The sequence below is a fragment of the Humulus lupulus genome, chromosome X (assembly GCF_963169125.1).
Source record: "Humulus lupulus chromosome X, drHumLupu1.1, whole genome shotgun sequence".
NCBI lineage: Eukaryota > Viridiplantae > Streptophyta > Magnoliopsida > Rosales > Cannabaceae > Humulus > Humulus lupulus.
Genome location: NC_084802.1, coordinates 203,602,585 through 203,630,012, shown reverse-complemented (window position 1 = coordinate 203,630,012; position 27,428 = coordinate 203,602,585). Strand labels below are relative to the sequence as shown.

Sequence of the window (27,428 nt, the reverse complement as noted above, 5' to 3'; positions counted from 1 at the left end):
TCATTCTCTCTGTTATTTCGTTAAAATTTTCATTATGCTTCGTTAGTATTCGTTTTTTGTTTGAAATCTCTGAAATTGTTTAATCAAATAGAATTAAAAAATTTGATTGATTGGTAATTGATAAATCAGTCCTTGAGGACGATACTTGGTTTTTACCATATTATTACAAATTGCGACTGTGTGCACTTGCATAGCTTAAAAATTCGCAACAAGTTTTTAGCGCCATTGCCGGGGACTGAAAATAATTATAAATATTAGTCTGATTAATTTTTATTCTAATTTGATTTTAATTTATCTTGTTTCTAATTTGTTTAGTTGCTTAATTTGTCTATCTCAGGTGAACTGTGTTATATGCGTAGCAGAAGAGGAGCAGACAATCTTGTTCCTTTGAATCCTGAGATTGAAAAGTCTTGCAAGCAAAACAGAAAGAACAAGAGGGAGGCCCAGAAATCTGTGAAGATGGCACAAAATGATGGGGATGCAGGAATGTGTTAATTCTTGGAATTGCACAAGGGGGTCAGGCTCAGAACAATGTTGAGAGGAGCCTGAGAGACTATGTACTGCCCACTCTGACGGGAGTACAAAACAGTATACGCCCACCACCTGTAGAGGCTAACACTTTGAGATCAAGCCAGCTATTCTACAAATGGTGAAATCCTCTGTTCAATTTAATGGGTTGCCTTCTGAAGATCCTCACACCCATTTGTCTAATTTTCTGGAGCTGTGTGGAACTTTTAGATACAATGGGGTGAGTGATGATGCTATTAAACTTAGGCTTTTCCCATTTTCTCTGAGGGATAGAGCTAAAAGTTGATTGAACTCTTTACAACCGAACTCTATTATCACCTGGCAAGATTTGGCTCAGAAGTTTTTGTCAAAATTCTTCCCTCCTTCCAAAGCTGCTAAATTGAGGGGAGAAATCAATAATTTTTGCCAGAATGATGGAGAATCATTGTATGAAGCTTGGGAACGGTTCAAAGAACTTTTGAGAAGATGTCCTCATCATGGCATTGAACAGTGGATGTTAGTACAGAATTTTTATAATGGTTTATGTCCTACAACTAGAACCATTATTGATGCTGCAGCGGGTGGTACTTTTATGAGCAAGAGTGCAACTGGTGCTTATGAGCTGCTGGAGGACATGGCCACAAATAATCATCAGTGGTCTGAGGAAAGATCATTGGGGGTCAGAAAGGTAGCTGGGGTGCATGAGCTGGATGCCATTACTGCTTTAACAGCTTAGGTAGCTACACTCACTAAACAATTACAACAGAGCACTGTATCTGCTAATGCGATTCAAATGGCAGCTAGGTGTGAAATTTGTGGTGGTCCTCACTCTTTTGATCAGTGTCCTACCAGTATTAATAATAACATTCTGATGGATCAAGCTCAGGTTCAAGCGGTGGGAAACTTTCAGAGACCATTCAATAATCCATTCTCCAATACTTACAATCCTAGGTGGCGAAATCATCCTTATTTTTCTTGGAAGAATAATCAGGGCCAGCAACCTCAGTTTCAGGGCCAATTTTAGAATAATATGCCTCAGCCACCAATGCATCAAGCCTCTTCATCACAACAGCCTAGGCCTCAACAATAAATGAATCAAGCTCCACCTGAAAGGCCTAATGAATTGCAAGCTGCATTATTGACTCTCACCAACACTCAAACTCAGTTTATGACAGAAACTCGCTCATCCATCAGGAATCTTGAGATGCAAGTTGGTCAATTGGAAAATATGTTACAAAGTAGGCCTCAAGGAAATTTTCCAAGTGCAATGCAATCTCTTTGAGGAGTGGGAAGAAGTTGGAAGAGCCAGTCAAGAAGTCTATACCTGCACCAAAAGTTGAAGTTGAGAATGAGGGTAAGGTAGAAGAAGAGGTTATTGAAGACCTTGAGAAGAATCAGTCACCAGTGAGTTATGAGCACCACATCAAGATTCCATATCCTCAGTGACTTCAAAAGAAGACTCTTGACAAACAATTTTCGAAGTTTCTAGATATTTTTCGAAAACTTCACATTAACATACCTTTTTCCGAGGCACTTGAACAAATGCCAAGTTATGTGAAGTTTATGAAGGAAATACTGTCCAAGAAGAGGAAGATGGAGGATTATGAGACGGTGGCACCCACTGAAGAGTGCAACACCATTCTGCAAAGGAAGCTTCCTCAGAAACTGAGAGATCTTGGGAGTTTCACAATACCCTGCACTATTGGGAATTTTGAGAGCATGAATGCTCTATGTGATTTGGGGGCGAGCATTAATCTAATGCCATTTTCTGTGTTCAGAAGATTGAAGCTTGGGGAAGCAAGACCTACAACAACGACTCTTCAGTTGGCAAACAGATCAATAGCACATCCTCGCGGTATTATTGAAGATGTTTTGGTAAAAGTGGACAAGTTCATCTTCCCAGCAGACTTTATTGTACTTGATATGGAAGAGGATGCCAACGTCCCAATCATTCTTGGAAGACCATTCTTAGCCACAGGACGAGCTTTAATCGACGTATCAAAGGGGGAGTTAAGGTTGCGAGTCCAAAATGAGGAAATAATTTTTAATGTTTTTGCAGCAACTGAAATTCCTACCTGTTGTAGAGTTGATGTGGTGAATGATTGTCAAGATTCAATTGGTAAAAAGAAGAAGAAGACCAAAGAACGATTTTGAATAGTTCGACGTCGTATGAAAAGATTATTGTGTGGCAAGTTTCAAGGTTTCGATGACATTGGGGATAATTTCAATATTCTCAATAGTGGAAGGGAATTCTCCTCGTATGACACGATGGCTCTCAAGGATGCAAGGGGTGGACTTGACCCAAGTTAAAGGTGAAATAGTTCAGCGTTCGGCTACAAGATGTTAAAGACAGCGCTTTATGGGAGGCACCCCTATTTTTCTTTTAATTTTTTATTTTATTTTTATTTTTTCTGTATTTTCTTGTATTAAAAAAAACGTAAAAAAAAAAAGAAAAGAAACAAATAAATAAATAAAAAAAAGGTTGTTGAAGTCAGGTCTGAAGCAAGAGCCGCGACCTTCTCTAGAGAGTCGCGGCCCTTACCATTTTACAGAGACGGTGATTTCGGAAGAAAAAAAATCCAAGAGCCGCGACCTTCCCTAGAGAGTCACGGCGCTTGAGACTCTTCCTGATTTTAAAGGGTCGCGACCCAAAACCCCACCTTCCCACCTTATTCTCCGGCTAACCCTCTTCCACACCTCCCCCATACCTCCATAACCACCATAAACCCCCCTCCTAACCTTCTTCCACCCCTATCTATCCAAAATCTCCATTTTTTCCTCTTTTTCTCTCCATATTTAAAGAATCACCCATACAATCCCTAATTTCATCCCCAATCCGAAAATACTCAATTATTGGCCTTGGATTTTCAATGTTCTTCATGCAAGTGGGATATAGGCGTTTGGGCTTTCAATTTCATCGTTAAGGGTATGTGATTCTTGCTTTTTCTTGTGAAATATTTGGGAGACTGGAATTAATTTCTGAAATTTTGGGGGCGTTTTGCTATTGGGTTGTGGAAAAGTTCATTATTGGGTGTGCTTTCTTGAAATTTCTTGGCTGCCAAAGGCTTGTGGTTGATTTCCATTGCTTGTTGAGTGTTTTTGATATTTTGGGAAGTCAAGCATTTAAAGGGAGGTGCTGCCCGTTTTTCTAGTGATTAAATGTCTTCAAGGAGAGCTCAAACTAGGGCCACTTCTCACCCATCCTCTTCAAGGCAGCCACCACCGGATTATGATGTTGATAAATTTAAAAATAAGGACGCTGCCTTGTACTGCAAAAAGTTGTTTGGGAGGTCGGTAATTCCCGAACGAGGAAATCAAATTTCTAGTAAATCCATGAATAAAATAAACATTGTCCAACACAATAAATATATTATTATCAAAATCTAGGTGAACTTTTCCAACTTCAGTTGCCGAGATCTCCTGTCCACTTCCAAATCTCATGGTCACCTCTCCATGAGCCACCATCCTTGAAGTGCTAAGACTCTACGAAGAAAAATAAACATGATTAGTGGCTCTCGAATCAACTATCCAAGATGAAAAGTCAACTTCCACTAAACAAGATCTAAAACATGCAAATCAAATTTACCCTTCTTTTTGTCTTTCAATTCAGCCAAGTACTTAGGACAATTCCTTTTCCAATGACCGTCAACTCCACAATGAAAGCATGATCCTTTCCGTGCCTTCTTTTTAGAGTTCTTTGCAGAATTACTCTTCTTGGAAGACTTGTTGGTCTTCTCTGGTTGTTTGTCATTTTTCTTGTCCTTTCCTTGGCCACCCTTCCTTTACTTTGAATTACCATTTGAAGTTGAGGGCTTGATTTCAGCAACATTTTCCTCCTCAACCTTGGTGGAGCTTTTGTTTAGAGACTCAAAAGTTTGCAACTCATTCAGCAGTTGGGTCATATTGCACTAAAACTTGTTCATAACATAGTTGGTAGTGAATGCCACAAAAGCTGTTGTGAGAGATTCAAGTATCACACTTACTTGAGTTCTCTCATCAATGGCTGCACCATGGATTTCTGCATCGTGTAATATGTTGATCATGTCTAGGACATGTTCTCTAACAGAAACATTTTTCTCCATTTTCATATTCATGAAGCTTCTAGTAGCATCATGTCTGCACTTATCAAATTGCAGGCCAAACATGCCTTGTAGAGATTCCTATATCTCATAGGCTGTTTCAACAGTTTCAAAATTCTTCCTGAGCACATTGCTCATACTAGCAAGTATATAACACTTGGCCTTATTGTTAGATAAGATCCAATTGTCATACTTTTCTCTAGCAGTTTTGGCAGCAGTGAGAGCAGGAACCTCAAGACATTCCTCATTAAGGACAAACATGTGGTTTTCACATATCAAAACAATGTTCATGTTTGATTTCCATTTCATGTAGTTATCACCAGTAAATTTCTCATTAGCAAGTAAAGCAATTACAGGGTTTGGATTGGACATATTGCTGAAAATTAAATAAATAAAATATAATGAATTAATGCATATAATAAATATCAGTTTACATTTGGAATAGTAAATATGATGCATGAATGCAACACATAAAATAACACACAAAAAATAGTTACTGGTACACAATAGATTAATTTGAAAATTAATGGACCACCTTAGGGTAGGTCAGACTAATCACAAATTAATCTTGAGATAAGATCTCAACTCCATAAGTGAAAACTTAAGAACTCATTTTTCTCTTTTGACTTATGAATTACTGTTAGTTTGGTCAATATGCAATAGTCATGCTCAAAAGCCTAGATGCATCTTCGGAGTGTAACCCATTATTTTTCGATTAATGACTTAACTCAAGAGTGTGCCTTAGGGTCAGTCAAACTTGAAATACATCACTAATCTTATTCTCTTATGAGAAGTCAACCTTGAGATAAAATAAACATATTTGGAAGCATTTCCTTAGGGAGACCGCAAACGGAGGTGACACGAGGCCCTTCCTATGCCTCTCGGTGTTCAACCAATAATGGAGACCATGTGACTTATTATCATAATTCCCTCTCCCACTCACTATTAAAAAAAGTGTTTTTCTCAAAATCAATATTTTTAAAATTTTAAAACTAATTAAATTAATTCTATCAAATGATATTCTAATAAATACTAATCCAATTATGCAAAATAACTAATTTGGTGATATCCCGACTTCAAATCCAACTTGGTAAACACCTTCACACCATGAAGCTCATCAATAACCGGAATTGGGAACTTGTCTGCCACTGTTTTGCGATTCAAAGCTCTATAATCTACACAAAAACTCAAGCTCCCATCCTTCTTCTTAACAAGCAGCACCAGACTAGAAAATGGGCTAGTGCTTGGCCGTATAATCCCTGCGTGTAGCATCTCTGTTACAAGTTTCTCAATCCCATCCTTCTGAACTTGTTCATATCGGTATTGTTGACTGTGTTTTTAGCCAACGACGTGAGAACGTCAAAAACGATAAACCTTCAAGAGAATTTAAACGACACAGACAGTTTTATCAAGAAACGTAAATAACACACAAGATTTTTATAGTGGTTCAGCCCCGATCAGTCGGTAATAGCCTAATCCACTTAGAGTTGTGATTATAGATCTGTACTCAAGATCAGATGGAATGAGCCAACTGAGTTTCTTCAGTACAGATTGCAAAAATACAAGAATCCTTTCAAATACCAGCACTTTCTCTCTCTAGAATACTCAGACCCAAAATTTCTCTCTCTAGAATACTCAGACCCAAATTAACCCAAAAGTCTCGAAAGAAGGAGAAGAAGCCCCTCTCTAATCCCATAAGCCCTCTATTTATAGGCTTAGGGTCATACATCTGATATCCCCTAGAATTGGGATATTTTATTATATTTATTACATTTAAATTACAAAAAACATTCAAAATGTAACAAAACCCCCCATTTGTGGGAAGAATGATAGATTCCCGCGTATCTTGTTGAAGCTATTTCTGGAAATCTTGACTTAGTCCTTCTCAAGCTAGTTGATCCACCTCACCTCCACTCTGTTCGATCATACACATGCTGGTCGGACATATACTTGCTGGTAGGACATGCAAGTGCTGGACATGCACTTCTCTCCTCTAACATGACACTTTCCTCTAGCATGTCATTTCTTTATTTGGACAACCATGCACTGGTTGGACATATGCGTAAAGACCAAATTCTTGGTCTCTCCTCGGACCACATCCTTGGGGTCTCCTAGGACCACTCTCTTGGGGTCTCCTAGGACCACTCTCTTGGTTCTCCTCGGACCAAAGTCCCTTGGGCTCTCCTCAGACCACATCCTTGGGATCTCCTAGGATGCACTCCACATCCTTGGGATCTCCTAGGATGCACTCTCCTTAGCTCTCTTCGGACCACACCCTTGGGATCTCCTAGGATGCACTCTCCTTAGCTCTCCTAGGATGCACTCTCCTTAGCTCTCCTCGGACTAAGGTCCGACCCCATCTCTTAGACCCCTCGGACTGAGGTCCGACCGGACCTCTTGGGGCCTTTCAAGCAGCCCAAATTCTTCGTCAGTCTACCGGGTCACTTTATCACAACTCTGAGGAGTCAATGTATTTATTGACTATTAATATGTCTTTTACTGACCATGCACTACCACTTGTCACCTTTATTGCCACGTCATTGATCTCCAATTTTTGGGGATAACAGGTATGGTCGAACTGAAATCGGGACAGTCCCCACTCTAAGGTTAATGGCATGCTCCTGAGATCGAGTGAGCAAACCTAATGGCATCTCAAGACCGACTGGAATTTCTGAAGCACCGAAGCTACTGCTGGTGGAATTGGCTGCTATGAACCCTTTGCCTCTGCTGAGAAAGCCCCAAACTACACCCAAAAGCTCTGTGCTTCTCGTTCCACTGATAAGATCATTTCCTTGAGCGAAATAGGAGATTTGCATAGACTTGGATACCCTTGTAAAATGACCTATGCCCCTGCCATTTTGAACTTCATCACAATCGTCCTCCAATTTACTTGCATATTACCAAGGGTGTCCAACCACTTGACACCGAGAATCACATCCGCCCCCCCAAGTTCTAGTGGCAAAAAATCAGTGACAACCCTTAGAGCTCCCAAATCCAACTCCCCTTGAGCGCATATACCCTTTGTTCTGACCTTTCCCCCAATCCCCAAAAGTACTCCGTAACATGTGGTAGCTGTGATAGGAATCCCTGTTGTCGAGACCACCTCCATAGAAATAAAATTATGGGTTGCCCCACTATCTATCAAGACAGTCACTAGCTGTTGTCCATGTGCCCAGCAAGTTTCATAGTGTGCGCATAAGAAATGCCCACCAATGAATTCAGAGAAAGGGTTGCCAAAGTCTCCTCAGTTACCATAGTTTCACCTAAATCTGGGGATGGAGGTGGTGACCCCTCCATGTGCAACGATTCCTCTTCATCTGACATTAACAAAACTTGCAAAAACTTCTGCTCACATTCATGACCATGGTGAAACTTTTTATCACATTTAAAGCATACTCCATGAGCTTTTTTATCTTAATACTCAGCTTCAGTCAGTCTTTAGAAGTGGGAAGGCTTTGTCGCAGGGGTTATGCTGATCTTTGTAGTGATCAACGCTTGAGAAGAGATGGCTGGAGGTGGTGGTACTAGGGATTTAGGGATAAAAGGGTTTAGTGCATTTCTGGGTGGTGTAATCAGGCTAATGCTTGGTTTGGCAAAGACTGATCTAATGGGCTGGCCTTCTTCTATCCTCTGTGCCGTATCCATGATTTGGGCCAGGCCTATGGGCTGAAGGATGTGGAGTGCAGCTTTGATACTTTCCTTAAGCCCACGAACAAAACTTCCTTCAAGAATGTGGTCTGGTGCATCGGGCACCCGAGATGCTAGCAGCTCCCACCGGAGACGATACTCTTTAACGGAGGTCGTATGTGTAATGGACAACAGCTTCTCAGAAACTGATCCCACCGGAGATGCTCAGAACCGAAGGATGATTTGCTTCTTCAAATAGGCCTATGACATAATCGGTCGACGCTGGTTCTCTCACTAAAACCAGGTCAGGGCGTCACCGTCTAACCCGATAATTGTCGTCTCCAACATCAATGGCTCCGTCATATGCGTCAAAAGGAAGTAATGCTCCATCCTATAGATCCATCCATCCGGATTCTCCCCTGAATACAACGGTAAATCCATTCTTGGAGGTCAATAATTGTAACGCCCTGGTTACTCCAAGACCGTTACTGTTGACTTTAAACAGTGCTTAACTCGCTAAATGAGTCAATTGGCTATAAACGTGCATCTAGGTGTTAGTAATAGGCTAAGGTGAAAAATCGTGATCAAAAGGAATGGACATATTTTATTTAAAACATAAAACTGTACATGGGCCCATAAAAGCGTTTACAAAGTTATTTACAATCCAAAATAGTCATTACAATGTAAAAATTACAACCCGCCGACCTAAGCGGTAAAAATAGGGTTAACCCCTAGTTCCTCTGAGAAACACCTTGGCCGTGGTGGCCAAGCGGCCGCACATGTACACATCGCCACCTAAGCTCTCCACTCAAGGCTGGGTGAGCTTTTCTTTCCCTTTACCTGCACCGCATAGAACCCGTGAGCAAAGGCTCAGCATGAAAACTTATTACTGCATGTATGTAATATCAATAAATGATTATGGTAATCATTCTGGGGCTTGCAGCCCTAATCAGATAGTGAGTCACACTTCGGGCTCCGCACCTTAATCAGATAAGTGACTATTAAGTCATACTCTGAATAGATGACTAATAACTCTTTCTCTGGATAGATGACTAATAAGTCTATCTCTGAATAGATGACCAATAAGTCTATATCTAGGGCTCTGCACCCTAAGCCATGTGACATTCAGTCTCCTGAACCTTTTGGCTCTGGCTCTATGTAACTAGCATTTAGACTAGACAAGCGCTTTTAGATTTCATCGAACTTAGGGTTGGTTAAGCATTTCATGCTCATGGTGATTAGATCTAATCATTTCAGCCCGTGTCAAACACATTAATGTCGTTCTTGACTCTTAAGCCAATACCATATGACCAGTGCTCATATCACCGCTGAACTTGACTGGTAAGTCACAGGTTCAGGATCAATACTAAACACCATTGTCGTTCTCTGACTGATAAGTCAGTACCATTCTCAAATAAGCAAAGCTGCTATGCATTTACTATGCAATCAATGTCAATATATAGAGCCCTCAACATGCTTCATCAATAACCATGCATGTCACATACTAGGTGCAGTTTTCTTACCTCTGGTTCGAGCAAGAAATAATAAAAGAACGACCCTTGAGAATGATCGGTCCTTAAGTTCCTTAGCGGTCCCCTAATCATAACCAAATATGAAATCCCATCAATAAAATAAGTAATAAAAGGTTTCCAGACCAAGACCTAGCCTCCGGGACATCGAATCCTACAAAATCGATTAGTAGGTATGATCTCGAGGCCTTAGGTTTGAGTTCCCATGATTAAAACACAATTCTGGCCAAAAATGCCCTTAAGCACCGTAGCCCCACACCAGACCTGCGTCGCGGCCTGCCTCCAAACAGAGGCTGAACCCATCTCTGCCTATGCCTAGCGCCGTGACACTCCTCCTTGCACCGCAGCCCTAACTGCCTAGACAACAAGCCTTCTCCTTTATCAAGCCTGGGCCACGGCGCCCAAGAACAAAGTCGCGGCCCGACCACGAACCCAGTTGAAACCTCTGTTTTATCCCATTTAAAATCCTCCAAAAACCTATCCAAACATATCCAATTCCCAAAATCAAAGTTCCCAAACATCCCAATGATCCAAAACCATCAAAACCCGAGGCTCAAACAACTCAAAAACTCATCAACACATAAAATCCAATTCAAAACTTAGAAACTCGAAAACTCAAAACTTAAAGCTTGGATTACCACTGATTGAGTCGTTTCCCGCTAAATCCTCTGGTTAAAAAGCTTCTAATCTTCCCTAGAATTTCTATAACTCGATCCTCGCTTGAATTCGAGTTCTAAAACTCAAGTTTCCTTCGGAAATGCGACGAACAATAAAAAGGGATAACGGGAGAAAGGGAAAAAGTGTTTGAACGTATTTTCCTTCTGACTGCTTCAAGCTTAAGTAACCTCAAGTAAATCCTAATGCTCAGGGTCCCAAAAACGCCCCCGGGGTAAAATAGTCAAAATTCCCAATATTTCCTCATGATCTTACTAACTCCCAATATATCATCAAATAATCATTCTCATTATCCAATATTCCAATAATTGACTCTGTTATGACAAAACTGCTAACTTGCATCCTAGGATCGTCTCATGCCGAATAGCTCAAATATATTCACATAACCTTGTGGTCTCACCCATAAATCACCAACATGCATATAAATATACAAATATGCCATCAACAGGCCAAATTACAAAAATGCCATTCTAATGATAAGTGAGCTCACATGCATGCAATTATCATCATAAAATCATGCATTTAATCACATAATAGCATAATAAATTAATTATGGCCCTCCTGACCCCCTAATCCAAGCATTAAGCCACATTAGGGATTTTGAGATATTACAATAATCATGACCAAAACTTTGCCCAGAGTAGTACGAATCTAACGGCGGCTGTGGTGGTGGTTGTTGTTGTTGTTGTTGTGGCGGGTCCCCAAGCACCGGTGATGGAGATGGTAAGGTCTGCATGCCATGTGACGTTGTCTTAGGAGCTGATGAGTTTTCCCTGTTCAAAGCCCGTCATTGACGATCGAAATCCATGGCTGTCATCTCCACGTCTTGTTTACTCGCAGTCTGTAGCAGCTGCAACAAACTCCTGTGGAAGCTACAAGATGCTCGCTCCTGAGGACCACCATGCATGGTGATCGTGATGTTGTGGTAGTCAGCAGTCCTTAGTTTGACTATGTCACTATCCAAAGGGCATGACTGAGCTCATGTCATCCGCACCGATAACAATGGCATTGCATCTAAGGAACGTTATGTCAACACAATGGGATTCACTAGGACTCATGCCATGGCGGGCTGCGCTAATGTTCTGAAGCAGCATGCGGTGGAGAATGATGATCAATACTAGAGATGTGGTTTGAGTGAAGTTACTATGATGATATAACTGGCTTTTTTCTTCTTATGGATTTGCTTGTCTGAAAGTTAAAGACCTTTAACCTTATTTGTTAATTGAATTACTGAGAGATTATCGTACGAAACAATTGACATTTCTTTTATGTAATTCTGCTGGAGTTTATAGTTGGTTTTGAATTTTTTTTTTTTTTTTGGTTATAGATAACAATATCTTGATAGAGGTTTCTTAATAACCTCATGTCATGCCTATATGGCGTTGGTGTTTCTTAGGACCTTATTTTATAGACTTTCAACTTGGATCGGAATACTTTAAAATTAGGATTAACAGGATTGGTCGACAGCTTTGCAGGTTGACTTTGATATCTTTATAGATGTGAATTTTTAAAAATAAAAATAACATTATATGATTTAATTAGCTTAAAATTTTATTTTAAGAATGGAAGTACTTTTTTCAAAATAAGTTTAGTTTGTTCCATTGAGAATTGATATTGCGTTATTAAATCTATCTAACCAAACAACATAATTGATTTATTATTCTCATTCTATTTAATTACCATTAGATTAAGAGAAATGCTATAAATTGTTGAATTAAAAAAGAGACTCTACTTATTGTAATGTAAAATAATTAAATTTAATCACTTGTTACACTTTTTGTTACCATTATTTATTTTTGAACAATTAATCAACTTACCCCTTATTTTGCAATTTTTGCAAGTAGTATACTTTTGCTCTTTCAATTTTAAATTTATTTTCAAATGGCCCTAAATAGAAAAATTAATCTTTTTTTCACCCCTAATTACTTCTCTTAATATGAATTTGCTCCCAAACTTTTATTTATCATTAATTATTACCTAAATTGATAAAGATGATTCATTTTTATCCTTAAATTTGACCTTTTTTTATTAATTTAATATTTTAATTTTGATTTATTGTATTAAAATATTATTTAAATGTGAACATTATTTATTTTTTACCCCTAATACATATGTTATTAGAAAAATACTAGAAATTAACTAGCGAATATTTATTGACTTATGCTACAATATAGGATCGAGTAAAATTGATTCAAAACATAAAAGATTTTAATCTAATTATAATTTTATTATCACTCATAAAAGTAAATAATCAACTTTAAAAAATTAAATTAATAAATAACCAAAGAAATAATATAAAATTTGTAAATTCCTTTAGTTTGTTCTAAAAATTACTCATAATTAATATATGTACATGTGTTTTCGAAAAAAAAATATTGTAACAAATTTTTATTTAGTTATATAAATAAAAAAATACCACAAAACAATAACAAAACTACATAAATTTAAAAAGTATTTTAGTTTTTTTATAAAAAAAAAATTAGTTTTTCCAATTCTTAAAAAAATTTCAATTCTTATATTTGTTTACTTATATCTAATAGATACATTAATAATATTATTAAAAATAATTTGTCTTTATATATTTTTTGCAACCATTTTATTAATTATATAATATAACCAAAAAAATCACATAATACTCTTTTATAAATTATAAAGATAACTTTTTTTTTTAATTATGTAATAATTGAATAAAAATAAAATCAATTATATGTGAAATTTATAATAAAAACAAAATTTAGGGTATAAATAATTTTACCATGTTTGATAACGGAGGAGAAATTCAGAAATAAGGAAGAAACTTTTTCTATTAACTTTCGCTTCCCCAACAAAACATGACCTAAGTGTCTGCCCCTTTGGTATATATAGTATTTTGTTATCTCTGGAGCAATTGGACAAACACTATCGGCGCATGGAGACTTTTCTTTTGTGTCTGATCTGAAAATTGCTATCTTTCTGCTGATTTAATTTTGTTTGATTGATAGGTCTTTTGGTGGCTCCGATAATACTATGCTCCTCCGGTATGCATTGTAATAGCTTCAGTTATACTCGTTCTTTTACAAAGACTATAATAGCTACTTCGAGTAAGAAACTTTGGAAATTATTTCCAAAATGTTTGCACAAACTGGTGCTTGGGGAACACATAAAAAGTGAGGAACTGAAACTACTACAATACATACTGGAAGAATAAAGTTGTGAAATCTCCGGAAGATTATTTTTTATTTTTTTTGCGTCTTGAGTATTTATGATTTTTATTGGTATAAATTTTTTGAGTATTTATGGTTTTGTTTTGAATATAATTTTGGGATTATACTTGATATGAATCTGAATAATTCTTACTAATTGGATTCGGATGTTTATAAATGTATGTATATATTGCTGAAATATGGGTATAATCGCATCTAATTTGGGAATAAGAGCTGTTGGATTGGTAGAATTCAATAGGAGCGTGGCCTATGGTTGTGTTTGAATAGGAATGACAGGGAATAGCGGGGGGGGGGGGGGGGGTTACAGTATCTGATGTTTTTCATGAAACACAATTTGAAATTAATGTCTTCTAATCCAGTGAATATTTCAATATGCCCTTTAATCTCTATTTTAGTAGCTTGTACCTTAGTTATTAGGAATGACTGCTGAGATTAGATTCTTTGGTTAGATTAAACAGCTTTAGAAAATTCTAAGGATTTCCTTTCAAGGAAACACTTATATTACTGTGTTCTGTACCTTTAGAGGATTTAGAGGATGAAGTCTCTCTTTTCATTGGTGGAGACTCATGGTTCTTGGTTTTGACAGCTGATAATGATATAGGATTTTTGAAATCTGATCACAACATAAAACTAAGAACTCACTTCTGAATTATCTTAAGTTGTTTGATCTCACCAAGGAATTATCTTTTGCTGCTGGTTTTAATGAAGTTTGAAGTGGTTTGGTGCTATTATCAGTAATCCTTTTTCTTGCTCTCATTGGTTGTCCTGAGAATGAGGATAATGAAAACTTGGGTTTCATTTCTTTGTTGTTTGTGTTTTTGTAAGAAATCAACATTCAGAGGCTGGGGTGATGTCATTTATTTTATTTTTTGAAATGCAGAGGTGATGCTTTAAAAGTATTAATTATTATCAAATGAGTTGAGGTATTTTTTGAGCCAAATATTGGTTTGGTCTTGTGATTGGAGAACAATGGAGTGTATGTATGTTGATGATCATATATTGCTATATCGTATAGAGAGAAAATGAACTCTAGTCTTGGCGTCCGGAGTGTAGAGAGATTTATTCTTCTTCTTTGGTTTTGGTTTTGGTTTTGGTTTTGTAGCTGTGATGTGTTTTAACAGCGTGAAGTTAGGCTATGAAGTACTCAATCTAGCTTGTCTAGGACTCTATATGGTCCAAGAGTGATCCATTGATTTGCTTATTGTTCAAAGAGTGAGAAAATAGAATAACCTTTTTATTTCTCTTGGCTGCTCCTTCAATTTTGTTAAAAGGGACTGTAATAGTTTTTCTATTAATCTGGATAGATGGACTTCTCATACGGACTATTTTGTTTTGGGATTTGTTGTTAATGATATCCCCGCCGGCTTATTTGCCAGTTAATGTTTTTCCTCCGTCTGGAGGTTGATTGCAAGTCTTGTTGTTTGAATGAAGGGTAGCTAAGATATAGCACATTTAGGCCAACTGTGTAATTACGTGGTCTTGTATTTACATTTACTATGGCAGTAATTATATAGTTAAGTAATTACAAAATATTTTGGCAAAATAGTTAGTAATTACACAAAATAAAATAATATTTAAAATTGATAATAATTATTAATTACACAATGTAATTATACTCAATTCGCATGGGCCTATGAGAATTGGAGTGTAATTGGGACCTCTCAATTACTTCAAATTACATAATTAGTAATTACATAGTCAAACAAATATGTCAAATTGACAAACTGAGTAATTACACTCAATTTCAATTACAAAGTGACTTTCCAAACACACTCTTAAAAAAAGTTTGATCCAAATTTGGATAAACAATAAATCATATTTTTATTTATAATATTACCATTTTTTTTTAACAATAGTTACTTATAGTAGTGTAGTGTGCTATGTTAGTGTGCATTACAGCATAATTATAAATATTGTGTTGATTGACAATTAGATATCAAATTTGTATATTTGTTTTTAATTCTTACTGGTAGAATAGCGTTAGGGGTGACTTAGTTTAGTTTCATAATTTTGAAGTTTACATAAATAAGGGAAAAATATATATAGTTTCTAAATTTATGGGAAAAAAAATAATTGTACAAAATATGGTAAGTTTTGGAAAAAAAAAATTTAAATATGTTAATTTCATAAAATATAAAAAATAAAGTTGTCAAAAGGTTTATGGGTTTCTTTCCACATGATATTTGTGGTTAGATGTATGTGTCTGGTGCAGCCACGAACCCTGATGCGGCCAAACTGCCGAGCTTAGCTGGTTCAGAGCCGGCTGTAGAATGTTGAAGAGGACCAGCGATGGCCGAGATGATGGGTAGGAGCAGAGCCAGGCCACGGTTGTCGCTGCCGTCAGCTGCTATATCGGCGATTTGCTGAGCAGCCATGGCGGGATCGCAGGCGCTCAAAGTCGAGAATATAGCTCCGGCGATGGTTGTTCTTGCTATGGTCGCGGATTTCCCCTGAGCATATGCTCGTGTGTGTTTGGCTTCTCACCGATGCATGGACGTATATTTGGGGTTTTTCATTTTGTCTATTTTTACTTAGTTGATGCACCATGTAAAAGGTTGGGTGAATCGATGGCATCCCAGTAAGATTTCATAGGGTGCCAAGGGTCTAATGTTTGCCTTTGTCCGAATGGGACTCTAGACAGTTTTCATCTCTTTGGAAGAAGTTTGTGTGCCCTATGCTGCCATGATGGGAGGGAGCCCAGGTCGATTGACTTGGTGCCCTGACAAGGTCGAGCTTGTCTGTGGTATATTTTTTGTCTTGTGAATATGAATGCTTTCGATGATTAAAACTTGTCATTCATCCATTACCCCTCTATATCTAGAAAAAGTGAAGGTTTTTTCACCTTTACTCATTCTTTGGAGGCCTTGGAAGAGTGGAGCTCTAGAGTGGAGGAAGAGAGCTTCAAGAGGTAATTTTTCTTCCTTTGAATGATCTTCGCGTTCTTATTAATCTTCATGTTAGGATTTATGTTTTGGGGTTGTAGTTTTATTCAATTTGCCTTATGTTTCATTAATATTTGATCTATGTATGAACTTTGTCGTTTTGCCTTGGTAAGAATTTACTAGTTGCTGTGTTTGATTTTTCTGGTTTTTATTTTCCAAATCTGTTTAAGTAACTAGGTACCATGACGCCTGATTCATTTTATTCATATCTGATTTTTTTTAAACCTAGGTGTAACCAGTTACAATAACAATTAATTTAGATTCTTTTGTTTAGATTTTATTTTGTTTTCACACTTGACTAAGTAACCAAGTACCATAGCAATTGGTTCTGCTTTCTTAGATTTGATTTTTTTTCAAACATCGCTGTAACCAGTTACGATTATGATTAGTTTAAATTTTTTGCTTGAATCTTATTTTTTTTCCAAGTCTGACTAAGTAATCGTTTACCATTGCAATTGTCTCTGTTTTTTTTTCATTTTTTTTTCAGACCTAGTTGTAACCAGTTACCTTCAAGATCAATTTAGTTTATTTTTTTCATATCAGTTTTTTTTTTTCCAAATCTGTTTAAGTAACCAGGTACCATGACGCCTGATTCATTTTATTCATATCTAATTTTTTTTAGACCTAGGAGTAACCAGTTATAATAACGATCAATTTAGATTCTTTTGTTTAGATTTGATTTTGTTTTCACACTTGACTAAGTAACCAAGTACCATAGCAATTGGTTCTTTTTTTTAGATTTGATTTTTTTTTCAAACCTCGCTGTAACCAGTTACGATTATGATTAGTTTAGATTTTTTGTTTAAATCTTATTTTTTTCCAAGTCTGGCTAAGTAATCGTTTACCATTGCAACTATCTCTGTTTTTTTTTTTCATTTTTTTCAGACCTAGTTGTAACCAGTTACATTCAAGATCAATTTAGTTTATTTTTTTCATATCATTTTTTTTCTTCCAAATCTCACTGAGTAACCAGTTACACTTCAGTTGATATTTTGATAATGGTACATTACTTAAAAAAATATAAATTATTTTTATAGTTGTAACAAGTTACTACAACACCTCTTAAATAATAAAACTGATTTTTATAGTTGTAACCGGTTACCACACATCATTAAAAAAAATAGACAGTGACATACGATTGTTATCACAAAAAAAATCAAAATTGTTTTGATAGGAGTAACCAGTTACCGTGGATAAAATATTGATTAAAGAAGATAAAAAATGGAAGAAAGAAGAAGAAATGAGAATAAAAAGTATGGTGATGAATGTCTCAGTTTTTTCTTTCAAATAATAATGTAAAAAAATATTTTATCAAATATAAATGATAAAAATTAACACAAATAGATTAAAATTATTAAAATAATCTCAAATATAAATGATACTTGATTGATGATGATTGATTTCTTCTCTTCTTTGGAGGAGCAGTGGTGGAAGCAATTGAGGAAGTGAGTGTAACAGTGGATGAATTAGGCTACTGTAATATGCAATGCAAACACTTTCTAATATATCTCCAGGAAAATAAGAAGAAGATGATGAAGAAGAAGAATATAAGATCAATCCTAATTATATGAAGATATATCCATATGAATTTGAAAACCCAGCAGCAGCTTTCAAACAACTAAGAAAAAAAAAGAAAAAAAAATCAAAGCATCTGAAGAGAAGAGAGAGATGAATATATAGATAAATAAATATAGAGAGATAATAAGAATCAGGAAAATCAATAAAAGATAAAAAAAGAAAAAAATAATAATACTACCAATAATAATATTAGAATAATCAATACATGTGTTTTCTTTTTAATATTTCTTTCAAAGAATTATGTAAAAAATATTTTATCAAATATAAATGATAAAAATTAACACAAATAGATTAAAATTATTAAAATAATTTCAAAATATATTAAAAATAGGTACTAAAAAAGTATAAAAGATAAAATATAGTATACAAATAAAGTTTTATAAATATATAGGAAAAAAGTTCTCATAAAAATGTAAACAAAAAAAATATGCCATAAAAAACTTAACAAAAAAAACTGCCATATTTTTCAAAGTTTATAAAAAAATCTCATATTTGGTCTAATTTCCTCAAACTAAAATTGTGGGATTTTTTTTTCTTCTTTTTATGGAAAAGGTCTCGTTAATACTTCTCATGAGCAAAACCCTTTGAGAAAAAACTGAAGAAAGGGAAAAGAGTGTCAAAATGTCATTGATAATTAGCATCTTCCATGATAGATGTTACAATTTCATTTCATGTTCATCTCAAAATGTGAGACTTGGTTAATTATTTTTTTAGGGGATTTTTAAAAAATATGGCTTTTTAGCCATCAATGTGCAAAAATATGGGAGTTAAACTTTCTTTAATTTGTATGAGAAAATTTAATTAAGAAAAACTTAGTTTATGGGAAAACTAATCCTATATTAGAAATTTAAATTAATCAAAACAAATGAGCAAAATGTGGGGTACTATGGTAATTAACATAGCCAAAACTCCTTCAGCCAAGTCCACCTTCTCTTTCATTTTGCCCTAGCCGCCTCACCATCTCCACCATAGCCAAAAATCCTCCACTCGGCTGCCTCACCATCTCCACCATCATCTCCGCCCACCCACCCTCACTACCTACCAAGAACACCCCAGCCGCACCTTCGTGAAACCCAACCACTCCTCCACTCGGCTGCCTCACCATCTCCACCATCATCTCTGGCCACCCCCTTACCACTTGCCAATAACACCCCAGCCGCACCTCCGTGAAACCCAACCACCTTCACCACCTTAGGCGCGCACCTCCACGAAACTCAGCCAAGAACACCCCAGCCGCACCATCGACGAACACAAACTCAATCTGCGCATCTCTGCGTGATTCCATTCGCGAGCCCCCAAATCCAAAACGACGAGGATAGGCTGAGGTGGGGGATGTTCTAGTGGTGGTCGGAGGCGAGGAAGAAGGGTGGCGCTTGGGCTGTGTGCGATTTGTGGTGCTCGGAGCTGTGGAAAACAACGGGGATGGCTGGGTTTGCGACGAGGTTTTGCGCGTAGGGAATGGGGGTTTCTGGTGGTGGTTGGAGGCGAGGGAGGAGGTTGGTTTGTGGTCAGATCTGGTTTTTTTTTTTCTGTCTTGAGATCTGTGGTAACTAGTTACCTTCACGTTGTTTGTTTGTATATTTTAGGAGGTAACTAGTTGCCTTCACATTCTGATGTGTGTGTATATTTCTGGGTTCTATATGGTAACTGGTTACCTAGGTTACTAAATCATGCATACTCTTCTTCTTTTTTTCCTTCAAATGTGATGTTTTTTTTTTCATTTCTAATATGAGTGACTCGTCAACCTCTTATGATAACTGATTACCCCTCTTATGGCAGTAAGTTACTAATCGCACTGTAACTGGTTACCCCTCCTAATACATGTTATTTAACCTCTAAGATTATTTTTTACATAAATGTGAAAAAACACAAACAAGTAACTGGTTACCCCTCTAGATAAATGTTATTTAAGCTAGCTTTAGGATTTTTTTTTTACATAACTTTGAAAAATTAATTAAGTAACTGGTTACCTTACCCAGGTTTTAAAAAAAACGTACAACCTACAAAAAAGGAAAAAAATGTTTACAATAAATAAAAAAATAATAAACACAATTCATATTACGAAAAAAAAATTTGCAAAACAACCATGAAAAAATTTAATATAAAAATAGTTATATAAAATTAATATAAAAAAAATAATCAAATAAGCTAAAAAAAATAATCAAATTACAAACATACCATTCCAAATTCATAAAACTTGATTAAGAGTGAAAATATGACATAAACAAACTTTTATACAAAAGTATGGGAAACTAAACCTATAAAAGTGAAATTAAAACCAAAAAAGTCATAGATTAACTTTTCTTGAAAAAAAGCCATATTTTTGCACAATCTATTAAAATTCCCATATAATATGTAATTTTCACTTTTTTTTATCTTAACTTAAAAATTAAGCCAAAAAAATTGAAAATGCAAAAAATTACATCACCGTTGCTCTTCATTCATTGCTTGGTCTTTAGGCTCAAAGCTGCTTACTGCTTACTTGGGCCAAAAATTGCAAAGTAGGCCCAACACTGTTTGTGGGTGGATTAAGAATCAAATCGCAAGGTTGTACTTGAATCTTGTAATGGGTAAAAAAAAGTAGTAATGAAGTGATATATACTCTCGATGGAACAATGAGAGATATTGAAGTTTTGTTTTTTAAATCAAACTTATATTTGATGTTATTGTATGAATTAGCATAATCAACAAAAGCTGTTTGAAAAACTTACATGGGTGAGTCATATGTTTCTTTTTTATGGATGGTGTATTTTTTTTAGAATAAATTGAATTAAAATTAGGCTGGTACATAAAAAATTGTTGTGTCTAGTATGGATCAAATCAAATGATAATATTATTTGATTTTATTTACTTCATTAGAAGAGGATGGTTAAATAGCACTTGTACTTCTCAAGCTTTACCACTTGTATGGTCCTCAATCTTTATTTTGTAGTAATTAGATTTTTAACTTTTATTTTTTGCCTCACATAAGTCCCAATATTATATTTTATTAAATAAATCTTTATTTATAAAGGTAAATAGGATTTTAACAAGAAAAATACAACATCCTTTTTTTTTTTTCTCTTTAAACCCTTCTTAATTATTATACCTTAAAAAAATAATTATTATCAAATATATTATTTTGGTAATTGAGCTAAATATTCTCTTAAAATATTAATAAATAATAATAATAACATTTTCTATTATACCTTTAAAATATTTAAAATATCACTTATATATTAATTAGTTTGTCATTTTTAATAAAAAAAAAATTACATACTTTAAATTTTAAAATCATGAAATTTCTTAAGCGTGCTTCTATCTATAACATCATTTTTTCTCACTATGCACATTTCTATTAAGCTCCTCATAATTTTTTTTATATTTGTAGAAATAATTTTTAACAATTTATGAGGAGTTTAGATAGAAATGTGTGTAGTGAGAAAAAAAATGATGTTATAGATGAAGCACCCTAAATAAATTTCATATTTCTAAAATTTAAAGTATGTAAATTTTTTTATTAATAATAATAAACTACTTAATGATATATTAAATATTTTAGAGATATGATAGAAAACAATTTTTTTAATATTTGGTGATAATTAATTAATTAAAATGGTTTAAAAAAAATAGGTGCTATATTTTTTTGGTTAAAAATCTTATTATACTCATATAAATTAGGTTTTATTTAATAAAATATAACATTGGGAATATATGTAAGCCAAAATATAAAAATTGAGGATATAATTACTAAAAAAAATTGGGATCTAAGTGATACAATTGATGAAAATTGAGGACCCAAGTGTTATTTACCTTAAGAGCTTACTACATTAAACTTTGTACTGTTCATTCTGTAAAACCAATTCTGCCTTATGTTTAATTGACTGTAATTTATTTCGACTTGACTCGCCTTCAACATGTTGTGAAATTATTATGTCTTATTATTATTTTTTTGTAAAGATAGAAAAATAGACTTATCCCTCTGAATTATAAAATTTATTTATTTTGGCTACATAGGTATTTAAGACTTGTCTTTATTCCCTGTTGGGGAGCTACTTCCTACATTAAGTTAAGGAAGGGGCTTGTGCGTTTTGATTGTAACACTACAATATTTTAGAGTTTATATTACATTAGAAAATAACATTGTTCAAAAAGTGTTATTATTATTGAAAAATTGGGCCAAAACTTTAAGCTAACTCCACGCGCTCTTTAAATATTAGGCCTATGAATAAAATTAAGGGAATTTTATAAAAATATGGGAAAAAATAAATTACTTTCTATATTTATGGGCATAAAACTTATGTCACAAATTATGATAATTCTAGTAAAAAAAAGTTTAAATACGAGAATCCTATAAAATATTATGAACAAAATACCATAAATAAAAATACACACTCTCTCTCTTACTTTCCTTTGTCTCTCCATCTCTCACGTATATTTCACTCACACTCTCCATTTTCTCTCACAACAATGGCAGCCAACCATTTTCTCTCACAATAATGGGAGTTCTCTTACACCAGAAAATGGACGACGTACCTCCGATCATCGTCGACGCAATCTTCAATTTGTCTTCTTCTTTGCGTTCTTCTTCTTTTTCTTTTTCTTATTTATGTTATTCTGGGTCTTCATTGTTGTTTCAGATCTTTTTTTCTTTTTCAGATCAATTTTTTTTTCCAAATCTGTCTAAGTAACCAGTTACTGTCACGATTTTGTTTTGTTTTCAAATCTGAGTTTTTGGTGGACCTAGCTGTAACCAGTTACCTTATTTAATCTCCTTCTTCATGGTAGTTTTTAAATCTGATTTTGTATTTTAGATCTGGTTTTTTTTTTTTTTTTTATAAAACTACCTAAGTAACCAGTTACTACCACGATTTTGTTTTGTTTTCGGATCTGAGTTTTTTGTGGACCTAGTTGTAACCAGTTACTTTATTTAATCTCATTCTTCATAGTTGTTTTTAAATCTGATTTTATTTTTCAGATCTGGTTTTCTTTATAAAACTGCTTAAGTAACTAGTTACCTTCTTCGATCTTCTTCTTCTTAGTTATTTTCATATCTGATTTTGCTTTTCATATTTTTTTTTTTAAGATTTGGCTAAGTAATCAGTTACCAATTAATTATTATTTTGATAGGGGTAACCAGTTACCACCTTCTACTTCTTAGATTAATTAAAATTTTTTTTTCTAGGTTTGGGTTAGTAACTAGTTATCAATCAGTTATTTTAATAAGGGTAACTAGTTACCTTCTTCTTCTTCTTCTTCTTCTTTACTGATTATATTCTGATCTATTTTTTTTCTTTCCAAATTTTTCAGTAACCAGTTACAATTCATTCGAGTATTTGCCATGGCAGTTAAAATTGATAGTGGTAACCGGTTATTGCCACATTACTAAAAAATCCAAAATTATTTTTATAGTTGTTATACCCATTTTTGGAGTATCACTACCCATCAGCCTAGATCATGCATAGATCCTAGTCAATTATAACTTTGTATAATTCTTGGGCCAAGCCAATAACTTAAGCCCACACTCAAATGTAACCCTAACTCTTCAATATAAATAAGAGGAGAGGGGAGAGGAAAATGGGGGCTGAACCACTATAAAACTCTCTCTATCCATTATTTCTGGACACTAGACACATTTCTTATACTTTATTTAGCTTTAAAAAATATTCTCAATATTATTCTTTGGGTGTTATACGAGTTAACGAAAAAACGAGTGAACAATAATGATAACTGGTTATTATTTAAAATGAAATTAAATGCCATATATACATGTCCAACAATAATCCAAAGCATGCATATGTATAATGAACGTAACCCAGACATCATCATCACCACAATTAGTGAAAGTCAATATCATCACCTCATATTTGAATGTATATATAAAAGCAGTATAATAAAAATAATAATATATCCATATATATATATATAGAAATGTGTACTATTTTATAATCTTATATATATATGTATATACATATAAAAATAATAATAACAATAATATATGTATATATATATATATGTGTTGACTGCCTTTTTCACAATCAACCATAAGAAGAGAGATTAAATAAATAAGTCAATAGAACACAATGATTTTTCCGTGGTTTAGGTTATAAAAGAACCCTAGTCCACAAGTTTTTGGTATTAAAAGATTTGGAAGCTTGTGAGGGCAAGCTTCAATGGAGTATTCTAAGGCAGTGTTTAGGTTGCTCTGAGTACAATGCCTTTTTCTCTCTAAAAAACCAAACCATTTACAATGAGACTCCCAGCTCTATTTATAGAGGTTGGGGTAATTAATACTAATCATAAAAAATTAATACACATTCTTCCCATTATTGGGGGATTAATACATTGTACACCCTAAACATCCACGAGCTATTAGTGAGCTGGAAAATTGCATAATTCTATCCGCCACGTGGAAGCCACCTACCCGGAGCTGCTGTTACGAGTCTCCACCTCTTTAGTTCGAAGTAGTCAAAGGTTTAGTAAGAATACTCTAAGGCATTGGGTCAGCAGTGTGGACACCACGAGATGGAACTACATCAAGCTCGAGGTACGACATAGAGCTGTCACCCCCGACCATTTATGAAGTCAACCATGCAATGTAAACGTGCGCATATCAGACATCACGTGTCTACTCCATTCCTGAATTCTTGGACACGCAACATAAATGTGCGTGTTCAGGCACCCCACGACTGGTTTGGGCCATGCGGCCCATTATCCCCCTTACCTATTGATTAGACAACACTTCATTGTCAGATTTTAGGAATTAATCATAAGTGTCACAGAAGTGACATGATGGGTAAGAAGGTCACGGGATGACCCCCTTTACCAACACCCAGGTGTCCTCTCCCTATAAATATGGAGACCCTGGGCGTTGCAAAGGGTTGGCATCTCGTTTGTAACGAAACCCCCTGTAAGGAATACTAGAGAGATATCAATAATATTGGCTGTTGGACTAGAGGGATTTTAACCTTCGAACCACCCTAAAAGGAAAGGAGTTATAACCTTCCCCCTATACTATTCTCACCAGTTTAGAACATAAATATTTACATATTACGGTTCATCATCTAGCACTAATCCATTCCGTTTATTCGTATAATTATCTGTTGCCAAAGAACCGCGTCAACAGTTTGGTGCTTTTCATTGAGAGGATTTAGATTGGTGCTATTGCAGAAACCCAACCATGGTGGTTACTTACTCGAAGCATGGTAATGAAGCGGATCAATGTGATGGGCAAGAGGCCCACCATGCCGCCGTATTCGATGAGCAAAACCCTGAGGTTCAGCAGCGACCGGGAAAGCAGCCAATGGGCCAGAGTGACACTGGAAGTTCGGCTCCCCGGCCGCCCAATCCGAACCCGGATTTCTACACGGCGGTAGAAATGGAAAATGCACAGTTGAGGAGTCAGCTGTCGAAAGCAAACAAGCAGATCGAAGAGGTCTTGGCCCGGTTACCCCCTCTTACAACCGACGCTAACGTCGGAAAGAGGCATAGTGGGACTCATAAGTCCCGCCAGGGTAACCGGTCCAGGCCCAGTCGGTCAGCCAGAACCTCGACATCGAATTCTACTCCCACGTCACACCACCAGGAAACTGTATTTGAGGAACTTCCTAGGGCCGACCAGCAATTCAGTTGATCGGTCCGGACCTCAAATCCTAGTTCAGTTCCCCCCTCGAGTGCCCCAGGAGGGCCTGAGGCAGCTCGCGAAGGAGATCTGGGGAGGGCTCACGACGACAGCCTGCCCCGGCCAGCCGTCCTACACCACGGTCAGATCACCGAGCGCAGGACGCGGGGAATGGTAGAGCGGGGCGGCCGCGACCTAGCTTAGTCCGCCCTGACGGGACCAGGATCACGTCACCAGTTAGGCACCCCCCGTCACCAATAAGATACCCATCTCCTCCCTGTCCAGTCTGAGACATTCCGGCTCATGGGAGTAGCAGGAGAAATCATCCTTCCGCTGGACCTTCCCATCGCAGCCGGACACGCGAGGAAATCCCGGATCCTCACCCTTAGCGGCGAGCTCCGAGTTTTTCAAGCGGAAGTTACTGGACTGGGAGTCATCGAAATGACATGTCCGGGGAAGACCTGCGCCATCGTTTGAGTTCGGCTCAAAGCCCTCGGGCCACCCCGAGGGCCGACCTTCGAGATCGCCTCAACTCTCAGAGAGGAGATCCAGCTAGAAATGGTAGTCGTGCTCGCCAAGGGGAGGGTCTGTTGGAAGTACGTGACAGCGGGAATGCCCCACATAACCTGGCTCAAGCTAGGAGGGACGATAACCCGCCTAACGCTTACAATGGAACTGTTGAACAACCCCAGAAAAACCAAGGAAGTAAGGACCAAACCCTAGAGCGTCTAGCTCAGATGGAGGAGCTGATGAAGAAGCTCTTATCGGAAAAAGAAAAGGATGAGTACGACTCGGGGGACGAACTCGAGCTCTTCGCCCCCAGCGTAGCAGCTACGGCGTATCCACCTGGTTTCCATATGCCCCATTTGTCCAAGTTCGATGGAGACGGGGACCCGTCAGATCATTTGGGTATGTTCAACACCCTGATGATGGCCCACAACATCGGTCCCGAGCTAAGGTGTTTAATATTTTCTTCCACCTTGACTGGGCCGGGCAGGCAATGGTTCAAGCAGAATAAAAAACAGTCCATCAGCTCGTGGAAAACCTTTTCTGCCGACTTCAAGAGGGCATTCCGAGCTTCTCAGGCTGTCCGCGTCAAAGCCGACACCATGGCAAACGTAAAGCAACAGTCCGAGGAACCTTTGAAAGCTTACCTGAGTAGATTTGCAAACGTCGCGGCTCGAGCCAGGGACGCAGATGATAGTTCCAAGCTTATGGCCTTAAGGAGTGGGATCCACGTTGGAGGCGGACTCTGGGAAGAGATACAGAGAAAAGGTGTCAGCACCGTGAACGAATTCTTAAATAAGGCCGAGGGATGGATAAACTTGGAGGAGGCGCGAGCATCGGCCGCGGGAACCAGCCAAGCCTCTGATCAGCCCGCTGGAGTGGGAACGGATGTCGTGAAAGCGACCCAAACCGTTACACAGAATAACCAATTTGGTGGAGGCAAGAGAAAAGGGAGCGGCGAGGGCAGCCAGTACGGCCCAAAGAAGAGCAAGCTCGGAGAAAAGTTTAAGTCAGTCTACGAGACTTACACTGAGCTCACAAACACTAGGGAGAACATTTTCCTAGCAAACTCTTCTCGCCTCCCCTGGAAGAAACCGGAGCCTTTGAAGCACCAGAAGGCTAAGCGGGACCCCTCCAAGTTTTGTCGATTCCACAACACTGACGATTGTAGGCACTTGAAG

The 27,428-nt window shown here is 36.6% G+C and overlaps 1 protein-coding gene and 1 non-coding gene across 2 annotated transcripts; one reads left to right on the top strand and one right to left on the bottom strand.

Moving 5' to 3' along the window:
• Positions 1-904: 904 nt before the first annotated feature.
• Positions 905-1,011, bottom strand: LOC133807623 (small nucleolar RNA R71). Its single transcript, XR_009879525.1, has one exon. It is a non-coding gene; the product is annotated as a small nucleolar RNA R71 (small nucleolar RNA).
• A 1,089-nt stretch (positions 1,012-2,100) lies between these two features.
• On the top strand, positions 2,101-2,661 carry LOC133806646 (uncharacterized). The gene is made up of 2 exons (XM_062244742.1): positions 2,101-2,522; positions 2,592-2,661. Exons 1-2 carry the CDS (start codon positions 2,101-2,103, stop codon positions 2,659-2,661), a joined length of 492 nt encoding a protein of 163 aa, XP_062100726.1.
• The last annotated feature ends 24,767 nt before the right edge of the window (positions 2,662-27,428 follow it).

Excerpts from the sequence above, each read along its gene's own strand:
- LOC133806646 (XM_062244742.1), top strand. The coding sequence starts at position 2,101 with ATGGAGGATTATGAGACGGTGGCACCCACTGAAGAGTGCAACACCATT. Across the intron at positions 2,523-2,591 it reads GTATCAAAGGGGGAGTTAAG|AGTTGATGTGGTGAATGATT; the intron begins GTTGCGAGTCCA and ends TACCTGTTGTAG.